Genomic DNA, 14,092 nt, shown 5'->3' with positions numbered 1-14,092 from the left:
AATTGGAGAATTAACATTTTTTTCTATGTTAGAAGATTGTACAATGAATTAATCAAGTTATTATATAAACAATTATCAGATTAAATAATTTGATTAATTACAAAATCCAGAACTAGAAAAGCTTGCTTGCAAATTCGTCTACACGGGAAGAAGCTGACTTTGTAGCAAGTTCTCTGAGTTGTGATAAGCTTCTTCCAAGTTTCATAGCCACCTTCATTTGAAACAGTTCCCCATTTTCTCTTTTCTCCAAATCTTTTTCCTCTAGTGTGGCTTCAATTGATTCTTGCAATAGCTGGAAAAAGCCACCACAGTTTCTGTACATCTCAATCACCATCCCAACTTGTACACCATGCTCAAAAGCATTAACTGTGCTAGCTAAAGCCCCAGCAGCCACTGCTACTATTGGTGCCCATGATCCATTACCAATAAAAGCTGAGCCAAAGGCTGCTATGCCAGTGAGTAATGGACCAGAGATAGCTAAAGTCCTGTTGATTTTCAACGCCAAGTTGCCAAGTCTTACGTAGTCCTCTATGTCTTTTCTCTCCACCACCTTAATGATCTCTCGCATTTCCATTTCAAGTTCCTCACTCCATCCATTGTTACATTGTTTTCCTTCATGTGAAAAGTTTTTCTTTTGTAGTACTTGATTTTTAGGCCACCAAACAGCTGGCTCAAACTTTGCCGGGAATTTTTCAAGCATCGCACCAAGTAAGGGAAGTGGGTACGCTTTGTCAAGAGCCAAAACCTTTTCCATCACCTCCTTCACATCTTCTTGTGTTGGAGTTCCAATGGCGAGCATGGTTTGGATTTGGCTTTGTAACTGCTTGAACAATCTTGTAGCATTGCGTTGCTCCTCGGCAAGTTGTGAAGGTTGAATTTTGTTCATTATAAGCAACATTCCCGTGGCTGCGGAATACAAAAGAGTAGACGATAATTTCAAAGCCAAAAGAGGCATTCCAATGCCACCAGTTACAGCAACACCAGCCATTGTTGCAGCTGTGAGAATTATCATGTTGATGGAGTTTAGAAGAAGGGTGTTCCAGTTGTCACGTTGCTCTCCAATGTTGGCGTGCATCTCTACTCTATCAGCTACGGCCTCTAAGATGGCATAGAGTTGAGTGGTAACATTAGAACTAGAGCTGTGTGATCTATCATCGATGACATTGAACTTTTCAACTGGGGTTGTGTTTATGAACCCGTCTCTTATATTCAGTTCCTCACCTAGATTTCTCTTTGGTATTTTTGGAACTGAGAAAGAGAGTTTTGGAAGTTTTGGGACTTGAATAGTAGCATGGATTTTCCTTGAACAACAAGAAGACGAAGATGCAGAAGGTAAAAGGAGAGCTGAAGCCATTTGATTGAGAGGTTTTTTTTCTCTTTGGTAATTGTGTATTTGTGTTGCAGAAAGAATATTTTTGGATCTTGTGTATTTGTGTTGTAGAAAGAAAAGGTTTTGAATGAAGATTGAGAGGCATATTGGGTCTTATTTATAGTGTTGGAAACAGAACTATAACACTGGGTCATATACGGGAAAATGTTGAATTTGAATGGTTGACTGGCTTGACCCAGCCTGTTAGCTGACCATTTCATTTTATGTTTTTTTGGGGGTTAATTCCATTGGCTGACCCATTCTGTATTCATAATTTTCTAAGTTCAAAATTTTTGAGTCATTGTCTTGGCTCCCTTATGTACACGACGTAGCTATTGGCCTATTTATATTATTACTACAAACTGATTGCTTTGTTTATATTTCATGTCACGCAGTTGCAAATAGACAGTAAGAGGTCAACATCTCCAAAAGCGTGTGCTACGGCTATTTCATACACACACCAAGTCGAAAATCTTAGAATATCATAACTTTTGGGTAAGAATTTTTGTCATAACTTTGAGTTGTTAGACAGTAAATAAGAGAGAAAAATTAACGGGTCTATGTTCAAGTGATCATTTACAATTTACAATTGATGACACCAAGTCAAAAATCTTAGTATCGTAACTTTTGTGTTATAATTTTTGTCATAACTTTGAAGTGTTCGACTATAAATAATAGAAAAAAAGTGATGGGTTTATGTTAAAGTGATTATTTACACTTACATGTAATGTGTATTAATAGACATTACCTTCTTATTATTATTATTATTATTATTATTATTATTATATATGTGTGTGTTTTATTTGGCTTTTGATATCGGATTTTGAGGATCTTGGCATAATTAATTGAAGTTAAAAGCTCAAATTAAGCAAATGGATTTCCTGTGACACATAGCTAGGAAAATGGAATCTATTCCTAATTTGAAGAAAAACAAGTAATATATGGAGTTAAGGTACTCGTAGAGGGTGGCGTTGCACGAAAAGGCTTTTGAAAATTCTCTCACACAAGATTAACTGTGATCGAAAACTATTACGTACTTAAAGAAAGATCTAAAAAATAAAATAAAAATAATAGGAACCAAGAAAATATAAAGAAAAATAGACACAATCAAAAACATGAAAATAACACTCTGGGTTTACGCTGCTTGGCTTTAAAGCCTATGTCCAAGGATAACTATAAAGAGAAAATTGCACTAACAAATATGGAGATTAAGGGTGCATTTGTTTCAATGAAAAATATTTTTCAACTATAAAATATTTTCAGCTGAAAACATTTTCAGAAAACAATTTGTTTTTGGGTATTTTATTACATTCCTAAAAATGCTTTGGAAAACATTTAAAGGCATTTAGTTTGTATAGGTAAAAAAAAATCCTAAAAATAATATAATCTCACAATGCACAAATCAACAATAAAATTTAACATGGCATAATCTCACAAAATCTGAACCAATTTGAAAATATTACAAGCAAGATACAATAGAAGTTCAAGATCTAGGAGATTAAACTTTTGAAAAAATTTTAGAAAAAAATTGAAAAAACATAGATTCAGCCATAGGTGTTCTAGATCTAATAAATCTTGGACGGTGGGGGAGGAGAATAGAGTCATCTCTATGCTACATATATAAAATATTTTTTTCGAAAAATATTTAACATAAAAATAAAACAGGTTAAAAGTAGCATATATTGTCACTTTCTAAAAATCCAAACCCCAAATACACCCAAAACATTTTGTTCAATAGAAATTTAATTTTCTCTAGTTTGCTATACTCTCACAAGAAAACAAATAACCAAGGTCACAACATTATAATTTATATATAACACTAAATGATGTTATTTTGTTGAAACTTAATAGCTATATCTATCATGAAGAAAGAACTATTTAAAAAAAAAAAAAAAATCTCAAACTTTAGGGAACACAATGAAAATAACGCTAGACTTTAAGGTCAAAAATTTAATTTGGTGTTTTGATTTAAATCAGGATCTACCTCTCCTACTAGACTTTTACAGCTCGTTTGGTAATGTTGTTTAAGTAATGTTGTTTGTATTTTTTGGAAATATGTGTAGGTGAAAAAGTATGTGAAAATACGTGTAATATTGTTTTAACACTAAAAACTATTGATCAAAATACACTACCAAACAGCCCCTTAATTATTGGACTTGCCCCCTAACTCTCAAAAACTCATTGTGTTTTCTGTCCCATTTTTCCTGCTCCACTCTATACTCTACCAATAAAAACTTGCCACATGTTAACATAATTAATTAAATACTATCATTATTAACTTATTAGTATTACCATTATTAGTTAATGATAGTATTTAATTAATTATGTTAACACGTGGCAAGTTTTTATTAGTGGAGTATAGAGTGGAGTATGAAAAGTGGGACAGAAGATTTGAATTTATTGTTTAAGTATTGTACATAAAACTTAAATCTCATCATTTCTATACAAAGTGTAGTAATCAAATGATCATAAGTACTAGGTGGTGAGTTTAATAAAAAAAAAAAGTTTCATCCTCACTAATCTAAACTTTACAAATTATCAAATCAACTAGTATTTTTTTTATAATCATTTATATGCTCAAATGTAGAAATACCTTCGGTACTGGAAACAAAATATTTTTTTTCCTACGAATAAAGTAAGTTCTCCACACTTTTCGTCATGTACTCGTCCTTCAATTTTTTCCTCAACTCCTTAACCTTCTTCTCCCTCATAAAAATTTTCTTTTTTATACTTCTTGGCCAAACACAAAATGATGGTGATGCATTTCTCTATTCTTCCAATCTTTATTTGAACTCTTTTAGGTTTGTTGCTTTCCAAAGCAATATACTCTTGTTGGATCATAATATCCATAACATCTCATTATCACATGTTGAAGTTGTTTCCAATCTTTATTTGAAATCTTTTAGGTTTGTTGCTTTCCAAAGCAATATACTCTTGTTGGATCATGATATCTATAACATCTCATTATCACATGTTGAGGTGTTTTTTCTATCAATTTCCTCTACATTAAATTTGGCATTAAAGAGTGTGATCATTACTAGATACCGAAAGTTTTGATGAGGGTTCATCTTATATCTTTCTCTCTAATACTCGAACCCATGAACGAATCAATAAAGTCTTCAAATAGAACAATTCCAAATCCATAGGTATCAAATTTGGCTTTAATACTGGTTTTTTGTAAGAGATATGGCTTTTGGAAGCATTCCCATACAACATTGATTATTAAAACTATTATAGATTTGAGGAAGATCTCACAAACAAATAATAGAAATAAAGAAAATAGCTAGAGAGTAGAAAGTAAAATGGACACAACCACACACAAGAAGATAATCAAATTATTTACAAGGTTCAACTTTAGGTCTATGTCCACAACAATGAAATACGAGTGAAAATTCTCACTCACAAATAGGAAAAAAAAATGTGAAAATTACATAAGTAGTATAGAAATATTTTCATAAAATCCAAATATTGAATATACAAAAAAAATTAAATTAAATTAAATCTCACGAATGATAAAGAATAGAGAAATTTTATTTCTAGAGTGGCGGCAGTCTCACATGAGGCAAATATAAACCATGGGGAGGCAACATTATCCATATGTTTAACTTTAATGGTCGGCAAGCAATCCTTTTTGGGATAAAGAACTCCAAAACCGGAAAGAATATGGGAGCTTCCAGTTTCAATTTTTAAGGATAGGAGAGACTAGAGAGCTTCTATTGGGAACAAAATATATGTCGGTTAAGAAAGGACAATACCTAACCGCGTAAAACAAATACCATGATATTTCTCTCTCATATAAGAACAAAGGATTATTTTTATTTTATCATTAAAAGTGGGGTAGTAGAATCCCAAATGGAGCTATTTCATATGCAATTTGTGCAATCATTCAAGCCACAACAGCTGGGATGCGCGCAGAAAGTATTGACTTTATATATTAGTGAGTACTTTTTTTTTTACTATTTAATTACTGGGTTGTAGTTGTACTTACCTAATAGAAATGACTAACGTGATATTCTATGCAACACCTAAAAGAAGAGGAAGTTGTTGTTCCCCCATATTGTTACATTTTTTGATATCCTCGTAACACTTTTCAAAACTGCTCGATCATATATTTGCATTATCATATGACGCGGTATATATATATATTTTCCCCCCTTTTGGGTTGTAGGGCTGTAGGGGTACTTTTAGGGTTTATTTCCTGTTCTAAAATTTGGTGGTTAGTAAGTTTGACCTTCAATAGATTCTGATAGTTTATTTGTTAAACGTACCAAGACAAAAAAAGAAAAGAAAAGAAAAAAAAAGGCTTAATTTTTTTTTAATAAAAAAAGAAGAAGAAGAAGAAGAAGAAGAAAAAACTAGTTTTGTAACTTATTTGATATAAAATATGAGACAAAAAGCAAAATGTTGGGAAAATTACACTTTACCCTCTTAAACTGTACTCTAAATTACACTTTGCATTATAAACTTTTGAATTCACATTTTGCACTATAAATTATGATATTTGTTACACTTTGCACTCTAACATTAAGTTTGATGTTAACTTGGATGAAAATTAAAAGTTTACGGTGCAAAGTGTAATAAGGAATATAGTTTAGGATGATAAAGTGTAATTTTTCTTTTATTTTGACATTAGAATACAAAGTATAACAAATGTATCTTTTAAAGTTTATGATGCAAAGTATAATTAAAGATATATAGTTGATAAAGTGTAATTTCTCCCAAAATATTTCGAGGAACATATGTAAGTTCATGGCTTCTTGCCCCTTTATCTTTCCCCGTCCCCTATTGGTTCTTGCAGACTAGCTTCAGATTAATTAGGTGAGTATTGGATGAATAATTTAGCTATTTGTGGAATTGATTCACTAGATTGAGTAACTGACAAACCTCAATTTACTATATATGTGGGAATTGGATTCAATTCCATTAAGTAATATATGGCATGGCACACATGCATTTGGTTCTTTTAAGAGACCTGCCTGAAGATCAATCCCTCAAGCAGGGTTTCAGTATTTGGGCATGCATGTAGTCTGAAGAATAGCCTGTCATCATAAAACCCAGTTGTGACTTTTGAGGTAGATGACTCCCAACCTATTGGCTGACTATTTTTTTTCCTTTCTTTCTCTTTGGCTTAGGTCCATTGGCTGACCCATTCCTTAATTCATAACATTCAAATTCAAAATCTTCCTCCCTTGTCTTGGGTCTCTCATGCGACGTAGTAAAACTTGTAAGCTATTAATTACTAAAACCCTTGGTTGCTTAACTACTATTACGTATAATACAATCTGGCTCTACTGAGTCTACTATAAGGGGTCAACATTGATAGGTCAAAAACGAATCGACTCCTTGTGATAGATTAATTGATTAATTAGTCAAGTTTATTATTTAATCAAATTAAAATGTAAACGCGTGGTAGCACAAACAAATCACCAATAAACTAAGTATGCAGCGGAAAATAAATTAACACGGTGATTTGTTTACAAATGGGAAAAACCTACAAGGCAAAAACCCCACCGGGTGATTTTAAGGTCACCACTCCCGAAATTTCACTATTATCACAACAAGTGGTTATAAATAAAGGAATCTCAGTACCTTATACCAACCTACAGTTGAACCCTTACCCTAATACCCAGTTGGACTTATTCTATAATGACAATTTTTCCTTTTGATGCACGGCTCCCAGTACTTGACTAACCAATTTCTCGGATCCTAGTACGTGACTTCAATCACCAACTAGAGAAGGTTGTTGGTTGCATAGTTCTTCAGTTCATCCCAACGATGAAGATCAAGAAGATGCTTGATCATAAAACCCTACAGTGTACAAACACAACAACTTCTTCACAAAAATGATGAACTAGGGCAAAACTGTGTCTTTGGTCACAAATTGCTTGAACAAACTTTGCTCAATACTTGTGCAACTTATGTCCTCTTTGATGGCCCTTAAAATAATCATTTTATATGTCTAAGGTTGTAAGAAAAGAAAGTCCAAATATATAATCATATATTAGAATCAAAACAGAACTGAAATTTTGTTTTTCATAAACCGTCGAGCCACGGGGCTAAACAGCTTTTCAAGCTCAATAGATGGCTAGTTGTCGAGCTTTAATGACAGACACCTTTTAGCTTGAATTTTGGACAGACTTGCATGACTTGATCTTGAAATAAAGTTTCTTGAAGTATTAAACACATCATAAATCTACCCAAATACAAGTAAAGTGCATTTTGTCAAATGATTAGCTAATTACATAAAATAGTGACATATGTTCCTAACAAGTGAATCACATATGTCCTAACAAATGTCTCCAAGTCGAAAGCATGTCTTACTACTATATAGTATTACGGCTTTCCACTCAGTCAAATCATAGATTACTTGCATTCCAAATATCATAGATAATACCCTTCGCCTTCAGATTAATTTCTTGCCAAGTATTGATGATTTCATGGGAACTGCCATTGACTAGAACACTACTTTTAATTGAATTTAATCAGTTAAGAGTTATGTCCCCATCTCTATAGGAGATTGGTTTGATCCAAGTTTTATAATTCTTGACATGGTCTTTCCTTGCATAAGTATATTTATTATGGTCACAATAGAAAAATTTGTGAAAGGACTCTTAACATTTGTGTTAAGGTTTTTCTAATAAGTTAAGCAGAAAATGATGTGGGTCACTTCAAGGGGACCTGACCTCCATGGAAGAGAAGAGAGAAAGAGAGAGAGAGATAGAGAAAGTAACTGAATGAGTATTATTCATCAATGCCTCTCTGTTACAAGTTTATGCCCCTTATACCCGTGGACCCTTCTAACTAACCCATGGTCCACTAACTACCTCCTTAACCACTCATCCCTTTATTAACCAATGTAACAATCATTAACCCATAGTAACTAACTATCTGTTACAACCAATACAAGCCCATCACACCCAATGATATAGACTCCTAACATTACCTCTCCCTTTTACAACACCTTGCCCACAAGGTGAGGGAAAGAAAGTTGCAACTAATGTAGAGACTCCCAAGTTGCATCTTCAGGTGAGGCACTTAACCACTGCACCAACACTTCAGTTATGACTCTGGATCTCAAGGACTTACTCCTGGTCTGCAGAATTGCAACAGGTTCCGTATACACTTGCCCTGAATCATCTGCTGGAGGCAAGGTAGGTAAGGGTGTGACATGTTGGCCCAATTTCAACTTCAAACACGACACATGGAACACAGGGTGGAGCTTTGATTCTGGGGGCAGTTCCAACTTGTAAGACACAGTCCCAATTCTCTTCAACACCTTAAATGGTCCAAACTATCTTGGAGACAACTTCCACTTTCCTTTGTAAGCCAATGACTGCTGCCTATAGGGTTGCAACCTGAGGAAAACCCAATCCCCTACTGCAAAGGACCTATTTTGCCTATGTTTATCTGCTTGTGTCTTCATCCTGCCTTGAGCAGCAGCCAAATGATCCCTTAAGATGTTCAGAACATCCTGCCTCTGACTTAGCAAGGAATCTAGAGCAGCCACCCGAGTTGTGCTAGGAACAATACTGTGAAGCTTAGGGGGAGGAAAACCACACAAAGCCTCAAAAGGAGTTAGCTTCAAACTGGTGTGGAAGGAGGAGTTAAACCATAATTTTGCCAAGGGTAACCAAGAAGCCCACTGATGAGGTCTATCACTGGTAAAAGCCCTCAAATATTGTTCTAAGCATTTGTTCACTATCTCAGTCTGCCCATCTGTTTGAGAGTGATAGGCAGTGGACATTGCTAGAATAGTGCCTTGTAGTTTAAATAGCTCTGACCAAAACAAAGAAGTAAAAGTTGCATCTCTATCACTAACAATGGAAGAAGGCATTCCATGTAGTTTGAAGACATGTTGCATGTAGAGAGAAGCAATTTTGGCTGCACTATAGGGATGTGAGATAGGAACAAAATGCACATACTTAGTTAATCTGTCCACCACCACCAAGATAACTTCAAACCCCATAGATTTAGGAAGGCCCTCCACAAAATCTAGGCTCACATCAGTCCAAGGGGTATTAGGAATAGACAATGGTTAAAGTAGGCCAGCTGGAGAAGAGGTATCAGATTTGATCCTCTGACAAGTATCACAATCTCTGATAAATTTCTTAAGGTCAGTCTTCATCCCTTTCCAATAAAAATCACTCTTTGCCCTTTGATAAGACTTTAAGAACCCCGAATGACCTGCTAAGGGACTGCTATGGACATGATGCAGAAATTGAACCTTAAGGGGGCAAGATGGACCAATGTAAAACCTTCCTTTGTAAAATAACAATTCATTCTGAAAAGTGAAACCCTTAGGTGGAGTCCCTGCTTGGACAGCAGCAATAAGCTGTTGGACAGATTCATCCAAAGAATAACTATCTTGCAGCACCTTCAACCAAGTAGGATCAGGGACTGTCAAAAGCATTAGCAACTTGCTTTGGAATCAGAAATAGAAGCAGAAATAGAAGTAGACAGATCAGGAGCAGATCCAAAAGTTCGTGATAAGGCATCTGCCACCCTATTATCAGACCTTTTTTTATATTCCACCACAAAGGCATATCCCAAGAGTTTGGCAAGCCACTTCTGTTGAGATGGTGTAGCAATCCTCTGTTCCAACAAGAACTTAAGGCTTTGATGATCAGTCTTCACCACAAAAGGCCTACCCAACAAGTAAGACCTCCATTTTTTAACTGCAGAAGCTAAAGCCATTAACTCAGTTTCATAAGTAGATAAATGAAGGTATTTATCTTTCAAAGCTTGACTGTGGAAAGCTATTGGTCTCTGATCCTACATTAACACAGCTCCCAAACCCTTCCCTGAAGCGTCACACTCAATGACGAATGGCCTAGAAAAATCTGGGAGAGCCAGCACAGGGGGCTGAGTCACAGCCTCCTTTAGCTTTGTAAAAGCTTCCAAGGCCTTATCATTCCAATGGAAGGAATCCTTTTTTAGGAGATCAGTCAAAGGTTTGGCAATGGCCCCATACCCTTTAATGAATTTCCTATAGTATCTAGTCAGCCCTAAAAACCCTCTTAAAGCCTTGACAGAATCAGGTATAGGCCACTGAACCATAGCTGAAATCTTCTTGGAATCTGCCACCCTCCCCAGAGATGACATGACCCAAATATTCAACTTCAATACAGCCAAATACACACTTGGACTGCTTGGCATATAGCTGGTTAGACATTAACACCTCCAAAACAGTTCTAAGATGAGACACAAGAGCTTCCATGGACTGGCTGTAGACTAAAATATCATCAAAAAACACTAGGACAAATTTCCTCAAATAGGGTCTAAAGATAGAGTTCATTAAGGCCTGAAAAGTAGATGGTGCATTAGTCAATCCAAATGGCATAACCAAAAACTCATAATGCCCTTCATGAGTTCTAAAGGCAGTTTTAGGAACATCCTCACTCTTCATCCTAATCTGGTGATAACCTGACCGAAGATTTAGCTTAGAAAACACTGAAGCACCTGCCAATTCATCTAATAGCTCATCTACAATGGGAATTGGAAATTTGTCTTTAATAGTAGCCCTATTAAGAGCCCTATAGTCTATACACATACGCCAGCTTCCATCAGCTTTCCTTACAAGCAAAACAGGTGAAGAAAATGGGCTTTGGCTAGGCTGTATTGACCCTACTTCTAGCAACTCATTTACTATCTTTTCAATTTCAGATTTTTGAAAATGAGGATACCTGTATGGCCTTTCACACACAGGCAAGGTTCCTTCCTTGAGGTTGATGCTATGTTCATGACCTCTGATAGGTGGTAAGCCAGTAGGAACAGCAAAAACCTTGGAAAATTCATTCAGCAAATCTACCAGCACAGGTGGAAAATGGGGTTGGTCAAAGGACACAAGGGTTGCAGTCGTAATTTGCAGCACTAAACCCTTCCTTGTTGACCCACTGAAAAGCTTGCTAGCATCAGAAATGATCGAGGAAGCAGGCTGCAATCCCTTGAGAAACACCATTTTTCCCAAATGCAGAAACTCCATAGTCAACAACTGAAAGTTCCAACTGATTACCCCCAAAGTACTCAGCCATTGGGTACCTAAAATTACCTCACAACCCCCCAAATGTAAGACATTAAAATCCAACACAAACCTATGTCCTTGCAAAGTGATATTGACCCCATGACAGCTTCCCAAAGTCTTAATAACTGTGCCATCAGCTACTTTAACCTCTAATATCTGAGAGGTATCCAAGTGCAATTGCAGCACAGGTAACACTGCAACATCCAAAAAATTATGGGTGCTCCCAGAGTTAATGAGAGACACCACATCATGATTCTGGATTCTCCCTTTTATCCTCATGGTATTGGCAGTAGGATTCCCCACCAAGGCATACAAGGTGATATCAGCAGAATTAACTTCATTCCTTGAACTAACATTTGTATTGTCCATCAGAACTTCCTCCTCAGTAATCTCCACAAGTGGTATCCCAGAAGTTTTAGGTTCTATCTCATTTACCCCCTCCAACAAAAACAATTTAGCCCCTTTACACTTATGCCCAACTTGCCATTTTTCATCACAGTTGTAACATAACCCCTGTTTTCTTCTTTCCTCCATTTGGGCTCCAGTCAACCTTTGTAAAGGAAATTTGGTTCTTGATTCTATTCTTGGTTCTAACTTCGGTGACCCAAAAACTGAAACTTTACCATTCTTAATTGTATTCCTAATTCCCTTCCTACTATGGCTTAAGTATTCCTCCTGAATTTTTGCCAACCCAAAAGCCTCATTAAGAGTTTTAGGAACCAACATCCTAACAGGTAGTCTAATTTCATCCTTTAACCCACTTAGAAAACAACTCAATTTGTGTGTCTCAGATAAACCCAAAATTCTATTTGACAAAATTTCGAAGTTACCTTTGTAAGCTATCACCGTGGAAGTCTGTTTGAGTATGGTAAGAGCCTCCATAGGATCATCATACGCAGTGACACCAAAATGTGTCTGCAAGGCTTTAATGAAGACCTCCCAGCTACTAAACCCACCTGATTGCTCTGCATCCTGGAACCAAATAAGAGCTTCTTCCTCTAGATGATACGAAGCCATCATCACCTTCTGGTGCCCTGGGGTGTTATGATATGAGAAAAATTGGTTGGCCTTGTAAACCCAGCAAGTGGGGTCTTCTCCATGGAATCTTGGAAAGTCCAATCTTAGGTTCTTGATAGAATTGAGGGTTGAAGACTCTGAATTTCCCCCATTATTATTGATAAGAAGAGCTCGGGAACCTGAATTTGGGATCTGTTGGCGTTTTTCCTCTACTTCCGCAACCTTTTGCATGAACCCAGCGATGGTTTGCAATTGCTTCTGGATTTCTTGTAATGCATGTTCATGATTTTCAGAGATCTTTGCTAAAGCCGCTAGTTTCTCTGAATTTTGCTTCTCTAAATTTTGTGAATTGGGATTTTGTGAAGTGGAACGTGTTTTTGTCATGGTGGTATGAAAGAATCAGAGGCTCTGATACCAAATGTTAAGGTTTTCCTAATGAATTAAGCAGAAAATGATGTGGGTCACTTCAAGGGGACCTGAACTCCATGGAAGAGAAGAGAGAAAGAGAGAGAGATAGAGAAAGTAACTGAATGAGTATTATTCATCAATGCCTCTCTGTTACAAGTTTATGCCCCTTATACCCGTGGACCCTTCTAACTAACCCATGGTCCACTAACTACCTCCTTAACCACTCATCCCTTTATTAACCAATGTAACTAACTATTAACCCATAGTAACTAACTATTAACCCATAGTAACTAACTATCTGTTACAACCAATACAAGCCCATCACACCCAATGATATAGACTCCTAACAGTTTGTGTTTCTGCCATATTTTAGAACTTAGAAGTCCACAACACCTTATCTAGTCTTGAAAAACAGGACATATCGTAGGATTTGGGTTCAATCCAATTAAATTCAGATAAAAAATGGAACGTCCTGAATGGATGGTAAAACCTACGACTCCAATATGATCTTTTGGAAGATCGGGTCAACTTAATATGACCCATATTTTTTTACATGCAATTTTTTTTTGTTTTTTGGATATATATATATATTATCTTTTATCTTCTTTTCAATACAAATAAGAGAACAAAAAAAAAAATATATATATATATATATATATTCATAAATAAAAGTTAAATAATAAATAAATTCTTAAATTTAAACCGTCTAAAGTTCACTAAATTGAAGCCTTCAAGCCTTGACCTCGTTAAGAAATAATCTATGAATATTTGTGAGAAGAAAACAACTTAGAAAGAAAGTAAATAAATAAAAGGAAAATGTGAATGTTACACTAAGTTAGAAAGCCAAAGAATGGTAAAAAGAAATGATAAAAAATTTATCTTTGAAAAAAAAAGGATTCAATTTGTGTGACTAGTAGGTTGATTGATCAAGTCAACATTTTAATGGGTTGGGTTCAAGTCAACACTTTTTTTCATAAATTCAAAAAAATCCCTACCTATTCCAATATTTTTTCTTTTAGATTTGGACATGTAATTAGGTTGGTACATCATAGTATTTCCATCGGAACTATCTAGGTTTAAATAATTTCTCTTGGGCCTGGCTCCTACACTATATTTTTAGTTTTACGTAACTTGTTTAACAAGTTATATAACTTATTTAAATGATAGATGTAGATGTTTTTATAGTCACCACATAATAACTTTGAAAAAAATTGACGTGTTGGTATTATTTTCATGACATCGTCAATGACACTGTTTGAAATTTTGAATGACACTAA

The 14,092-nt window shown here is 35.4% G+C and overlaps 2 protein-coding genes across 2 annotated transcripts; both read right to left on the bottom strand.

The window, feature by feature from the left end:
- Positions 1-10,063, bottom strand: LOC126728705 (uncharacterized). Its single transcript, XM_050434491.1, has 5 exons — positions 9,885-10,063; positions 9,625-9,789; positions 8,736-9,255; positions 8,456-8,636; positions 1-1,482 (listed from the first exon to the last, which is right to left on the bottom strand). Exons 1-5 carry the CDS (start codon positions 10,061-10,063, stop codon positions 113-115), a joined length of 2,415 nt encoding a protein of 804 aa, XP_050290448.1. The 3' UTR covers positions 1-112.
- Positions 10,064-10,403: 340 nt separating this feature from the next.
- Positions 10,404-12,791, bottom strand: LOC126728704 (uncharacterized). Its single transcript, XM_050434490.1, has one exon. It carries the CDS (start codon positions 12,789-12,791, stop codon positions 10,404-10,406), a length of 2,388 nt encoding a protein of 795 aa, XP_050290447.1.
- Between the last annotated feature and the right edge of the window lie 1,301 nt (positions 12,792-14,092).

This window comes from Quercus robur, chromosome 5, assembly GCF_932294415.1.
Source record: "Quercus robur chromosome 5, dhQueRobu3.1, whole genome shotgun sequence".
NCBI lineage: Eukaryota > Viridiplantae > Streptophyta > Magnoliopsida > Fagales > Fagaceae > Quercus > Quercus robur.
Note: the sequence above shows the minus strand (reverse complement) of the source record. Positions and strands in the feature narration are given on the sequence as shown.

What these genes read in the sequence shown, in the direction of transcription:
- LOC126728705 (XM_050434491.1), bottom strand. Translation starts at nt 10,063, where the DNA reads ATGGCTTTAGCTTCTGCAGTTAAAAAATGGAGGTCTTACTTGTTGGGT. An exon ending in GTGGTGGAATATAAAAAAAG is followed by an intron (nt 9,790 to 9,884) that starts GTCTGATAATAG and finishes CTGATTCCAAAG; the next exon opens with CAAGTTGCTAATGCTTTTGA. An exon ending in TTGTTATTTTACAAAGGAAG is followed by an intron (nt 9,256 to 9,624) that starts GTTTTACATTGG and finishes ACATCCCTATAG; the next exon opens with TGCAGCCAAAATTGCTTCTC.
- LOC126728704 (XM_050434490.1), bottom strand. Translation starts at nt 12,791, where the DNA reads ATGACAAAAACACGTTCCACTTCACAAAATCCCAATTCACAAAATTTA.